At 46.5% G+C, this 5,796-nt stretch overlaps 2 protein-coding genes across 2 annotated transcripts; one reads left to right on the top strand and one right to left on the bottom strand.

The window, feature by feature from the left end:
- Positions 1-18: 18 nt before the first annotated feature.
- Positions 19-705, top strand: EDB93DRAFT_1259073 (uncharacterized protein; the record flags this gene model as incomplete). Its single annotated transcript, XM_041454152.1, has 5 exons — positions 19-55; positions 104-162; positions 214-288; positions 347-505; positions 559-705. Coding segments are annotated over 5 exons (477 nt in total), but the record flags the coding sequence as incomplete, so codon positions are not given.
- A 1,939-nt stretch (positions 706-2,644) lies between these two features.
- On the bottom strand, positions 2,645-3,994 carry EDB93DRAFT_1259072 (uncharacterized protein; the record flags this gene model as incomplete). The annotated part of the gene is made up of 6 exons (XM_041454151.1): positions 2,645-2,737; positions 2,803-3,140; positions 3,190-3,221; positions 3,281-3,426; positions 3,479-3,723; positions 3,787-3,994. The coding sequence occupies 6 exons, from the start codon at positions 3,992-3,994 to the stop codon at positions 2,645-2,647; spliced, it is 1,062 nt and encodes a 353-aa protein (XP_041300500.1).
- Between the last annotated feature and the right edge of the window lie 1,802 nt (positions 3,995-5,796).

Below are 5,796 nucleotides of genomic sequence, written 5' to 3'. Positions count from 1 at the left end.
GTCGATACCTACACGGAGCTCACGAAGCATATACACTTCTACCCCGATTTCCATGGTGAGATGAGCTACATTTCGTTTTAATATCTTGCTGACTCTATCGCAGGAAACAGGTCTCCGATTGCCGACCCTCGAATGAGAGGTTCCATTGTCGGTCTTGAGCTGGTAAGTCACTGCTTTGCTTAAGATTTGAACTTCAGCTGAAGTGTGAGCTAGGAATCATCTATCGCTGACCTCGCTCGCAAGTACTACCTAACACTTGAGGCTATCGCACTTCAAACACGCCACATCGTCGAGGCTCTCAACACAGGGTCATGACATCACGTCTCTGTATATGTCCGGTGGACAGGCAAAGAATGTGGTGATGATGCAGCTCTTTGCGGACACGTGTGACATCCCCGTCATCCTGCCCAAGTCACATTCCGAGGCTGTGGTTCTCGGTGCAGCGATGTTGGGAAGGATTGCAGCAGAGGGTGTCAAGGACGGAGAAGACATGTGGAAGATTATGGTAAGACATCCTATGTAATCTATCGAGCGTAGTAGATACTGATTGTCATTCAGGTCGAAATGACACCCACTGGAACCCTCGTGGCTCCTAGTGCTTCATCGAAAGTGAAGAAACTGTTAGATGCCAAATACAAGATATTCCGAGAGACGATTGATATCCAGAAGCGGTGGAGACAGGAGATCGAACAAGCCAAGCAATGAAATGTGCATGTGCAGTCAAAGAAAGCGCAATCCGGTTCACGATAGATTTGTGTAGTATTGTACCAATATTGTATGAATGCAAGAACACGAATTTGGTATCCCAGTCGACTGCGAGATAACGATTACTAGAGCAATCGATCGAGAATCATTAATCAGCTATCACAGTGATGCACTGGTAAATGCACCCGGAGGGATCACCAGTACTTGGTACTTGATGCTAGTGAGCAGTGGTTGCACTGGCAGTGTTGGGAGATGGGGTGAAAGCGAAGAAAAACAGTTCGAACTGACGAAGATGGGTTCTTCGAGATCTTGCATATAATTGAACTTTGCTTGCTTGACCAACTTTCTCCTCTGCTATCTTCGGCAATATTCGATGGGAACCCCAAGAGCTGTTCGCTCTACCGGAAAACCAATACGACTCGACAAACCGCCGTAGTAAAAAGCGGTTATTGATGACAGTGCTCTCGCTCGCCATCGGATGAGGACGTTCTTAACTTCCTTGGAAATATCGGCACAGTCACAACAAAATGAACTGGTAACAATGTACTCGAATCGTCACATGTTCATTTTGTTGATCCTCTCCGTCGGTAAGTGGCATCAAAATACTTGATCGCAGTATTTGAGGATTGTCGCCTGCCAATCGGCAGAAAGCTTGCTTGACCTGTAGGTCAAGTTGATGTTCTAACCTGAGGGTTGAAAGCTTGGAGGGCATCGGGTGTTGTCACTGTTGTGTAATGAGCAGCAGACAGGCTTTGTTATCTAAACTCCGCTTGAATCTGACGACCTCATGTGCCGACCGGCGGCCATACCTTGCTTGCACATTCTGATTCACCAATATCATGATCCACCACCATGACATGAGCGTCAAGCGATGATAATCGAATATCTACATTTCCATACTTTGGAAAAGGCGAACCGGATTCAATCAGGCTTGATGAACTACGTTAATTGGTCGTAGATCGTTATTTTTGACGCACTTGCAAGCTGGAGAAACCAGCTGAAGGAGGTTACCACAAAGTCCGTCTGACCTTATACTGTCATGGCACAAATTATGTTTGATATTTTTATAGGTATATGATCGGATTGGGGCTCAGGTATTTTGCCGCCGGATTGTACTGTTATTCGAGCGCTCTCTTCTGCGTTTCCGAAAGACAAGTTTGAGTTGGAGGTAGCTAGAACTCGGAATACACGTTGTGTGTTATTATTCGTGCTGGCATTGAACACTCTATGTTCTTTTGAAAGGCGGCAACGTGCAAGATGATCGTCGCGTTCACAGATATACCTTCCACGAATTCATGTATGGAACTCTGACGCGTCGAATCCTGTGTGAACGGAATACATGGTCTTGAATTCGAGCCATCTACGAGCAGAAGTAGAATTTATTTCCAATCACCCTGTTTCAGCCGTTCTCTCGGAGCTTCACAAATTGCATCCTGCTCAGTTACCAGAGAGCCGGCTTCAACGCGTGTTATGAGAAAAGTTATTGAGTTGTGCTCTGTCTACCCCGGTGATATGTTGATACCTGCCAACATCAGCACTCTATGAATCAAGATGCGGCTGATCCGGAATCCAGTTATGAAATCAGTGAAGAAAGAAATATTTTGCGTGCTTTATTTCAGCAATGGAAGGGTCTGCCCGATCCCCATAGTGGAGAGAGGCGCATGAGATGGGTCGTCCTTTGCCTTACAGACCTGTTGCTTGGGCTTGTAACGATCTGGGTGGACAAATGTCTCTAATGAGCCAAAATCTAGCCCGAAATTGGGTTGCCTGAAACCTACGAACCACAAATAAACACCTCAATCTGAATATTTCTTGTAATACTAGGACTGCAACTGTACGGTTCCTGGCATTAAGGAGATGAAATCATGGGAGTCGACAATGTAAAGTATACAGAACAAGATAGCAAAAGGTACATACTGTTCTGCAGATACATCGCATGTCAGTTTATGGACGAATCAGGTACGACGAGATAATCTTGAACTATTGGAGCAATCTTGTCAGAAACGCCGTTCAGAATGTCTATAGTCTCATTCTGATAGAAAATATCAGAAACGTCAGCCATGGATGATAGACGAATCAGTGGACTTGGACTCTTACCCAAACAGTGTTCTGAAATTTACGACCCTCGTCGCTCAGCACGAAATCGGCGACCTCTATGAGGCGGCCAAGGTTTACGTACCCGGCTTTCATATTGTCTTCATTGTCTCGTCCGCCCACCGCAGCAAATACAAGCTGACGGCTACCTTGTTCAGCCGTCCACGCCAGGAGACGTTCATTGAGAGCGACCGCTATTCTGGCAAATGAAAAGGTCGGTTTCTTGTACCAGTCACGCCGTAATTGTGAATAACAGTATCCTGGGTTCACGGCCACAGCGCTGAGTGGTGTGATAGACTGCAACCTGTCCGTCAAGGCACGAACGAAGAGAACATTCAACACTGGGTATGGGTCAGATTAAAACAGGAAACAAAGATAGGAGGCACGTACGCTTTGATTCATTATACCGGGATTGCATGTGCCTGAGAGATGTTGAACGTGAGGAATTCCTACGAAGATGAAGCTTTGTTTGTTTGCTTACTCAGGTATACACCACTCTTCGTTGCTCAGCGTTTCAAGTGGTGTCGTGGAAGCCTCGACCTCTTTCGCGGGCGTGATCCAGTAGTGAAGATCACTGGACACAATTACTATCCGTGAAGGTGTTGAAGACTTTTCCCCCCGCAGCGACTAATTGCGGAATGAGGAGCAAAGAAAGAAGTGACGTTGCAAGATGATTGACTTGTAGTCTGAAGGGCGGATATGAGTCATAACAACGCGCAGAAAAAGTGCAATAGACCAACACGGACTCCCAGCCATCAGCGGTGGGCTGGTAAACGAGCTGCACGATTGCTGCGTTCATGACAAGGATATGCAAATCACCGCCCTCCCTCTTGAATTTATCAGAAAATGTGGTGACTGATGCAAAATTTGCAAGGTCGACTATCCAGAGCTCGCATCCATTGTATCCGGTCTCTCGTTCAATTTCTAAGTTCAAAAGATAGAAGTCAATCGTCTCACATCGGGTTTATACTAAACGATCATACATACCAGCCAAAGCGACCTTCCCCTTGGCCTCGTTACGGCAGGCAATTATCAACCGCGCTGGTTGCATACGGGCAAAGTGTTTTGATGCCTCGAATCCAATGCCCACATTGGCACCGACGACAAGAACTGTTTTTCCAGATAGATCAGCCGTCTCCACTGGGGGCACCACCGACCATTGATCAATCACAGATGCGAGTAATGACTTCTTCATGATGATTGGGAAAGCTTGCAGATTTAAAGAGACTCCATTCGAACAACCTTTAATAGTACTACACGCCGTTCGGCATTTGGTCCACGTCATGCATCATGGAGGGGCCAATACTAGTAGTCACTGCATCAGTGCTCGATATTTGTAATACTTAGTGGTGACTCGGTTGATGCAGATAAGGCCTGTATCCAACAAATAGGATAGCTCCATCATCAAAAGCATAGGTATGCTCAAGACGGGATCAACTGCAAGAATGCGTCAGCTAAGATGCATACGGTAATAATTTGGCACTTGTTCTTTGTCCATGCAATGACACTATACCTTAGTCATGAACGTAATGTAAGCCTGTGCTGAAACACTGGATGAGTCAACTCTCCGCTACACAGGACCAATACAAGGCTTGAAGCCACGCTCCTACCCAACAGACATTTCAAGGGTGGGGGTCCCATCTAATACAGTAGTAGATAATCAAATAGAGCATTTTTTTCTCATCTACCATAATTCAAACACCAAACTTCTCCCTCCACCCTCTCAATGAGTTCCATGAGTGTTTGCAGGATACAAAGTACCCATGTGCATGTGTAACGGTCATACTTAGCGAATTGATAACAGCGCAGACAACTCTATACACTTGCCAAATTGGCTCAAGCGTGAATTGGTCCACAGGTGCGGAGGACCTGTGGCTTTACTTGTTTTCTTGTGTTTTGCGCCAGCGGTCGTTGAGAGGGTGGAGGGAGAAGTTCGGTGTTTGAATTATGGTAGATGAGAAAAATTGCTCTATTTGATTATCTACTACTGTACTAGATGGGACCCCCACCCTCGAAACGTCTGCTGGGTAGGAGCGTGGCTTGAAGCCGGCTCGCTGAGAGACAATTGATATCCAGAAGCGATTTATGTAAAACTTAGGCACAGTCTGGACAACAAATAATTGCGAATTCAAAATTCTGAATCAAGTCACATGATGGTCTAGGAGATGCCGGATCACATCATTGCAGATTATGCAGTGCTGTCAGCGCACCTTGCTTACCTACCGCCATGTCATCCAGTGAATCGATCAACAGTGACAAATCTACTCATTCTCTTCATTCTCATGGTACCATTGACCAAGTGGAATTGAAGAAGGGCAAAAGAAAGCCTGCTGCCTCCTGGACATAGTGCTGCTGTGGTCCGGTTCGTCCTTGGTTCAGTCCATGGTTCCAAGTTTTGGACGGACCGGACCTGAAAGAGGTTCGCGGTCCACCATCACCCGAACGGTTCGGACATAGGTTCAGACCTTCCCGAACCGTTCCGAACCCCGAACCGCAGCATCCTCATGTTATCGGTGAGGCACACACTACTAGTAATGGTCACTTCGACTTCGACTCAACTTCAACTTCTGCCCCCATGGTCATTGGGATCCTCAGGATTTGCGACGACTTTGAATTCTTTCCGGAGGCTCGCATCCCGCACCCCCGGCTCTCGAATGGGCTGTTTTCGCGACCCTCCAATGTATATGGCCTTGGAGAGCGGTTGTTCACTTTGTTAGCAGTTAAAAGGAGCAAGCACCAGGTGAGTTCACTCATCATCATGTCTGAATCTGACGCATGCGCCCTCAATACTGATGGATTCTTAAGGATGCTAAGGACATCATCTTTTATCATGATCCTGATGATACTGTCCCACTATCTACTCCTTCCTCTGCGCCTACTCTCACAGGTTGCAAACCAGTGCCAGTTATAGCTGGTTCTCGACGATCCGTTCGCATTCCTGAACTTATGTTTATAGTTTGACAAGTATTATAAACCGCCAACTCGGGCACCTGCCAA

Source organism: Suillus bovinus (genome assembly GCF_016758785.1).
Source record: "Suillus bovinus strain UH-Sbo-P2 chromosome Unknown EDB93scaffold_447, whole genome shotgun sequence".
Classification (NCBI taxonomy): domain Eukaryota; kingdom Fungi; phylum Basidiomycota; class Agaricomycetes; order Boletales; family Suillaceae; genus Suillus; species Suillus bovinus.
Note: the sequence above shows the minus strand (reverse complement) of the source record. Positions and strands in the feature narration are given on the sequence as shown.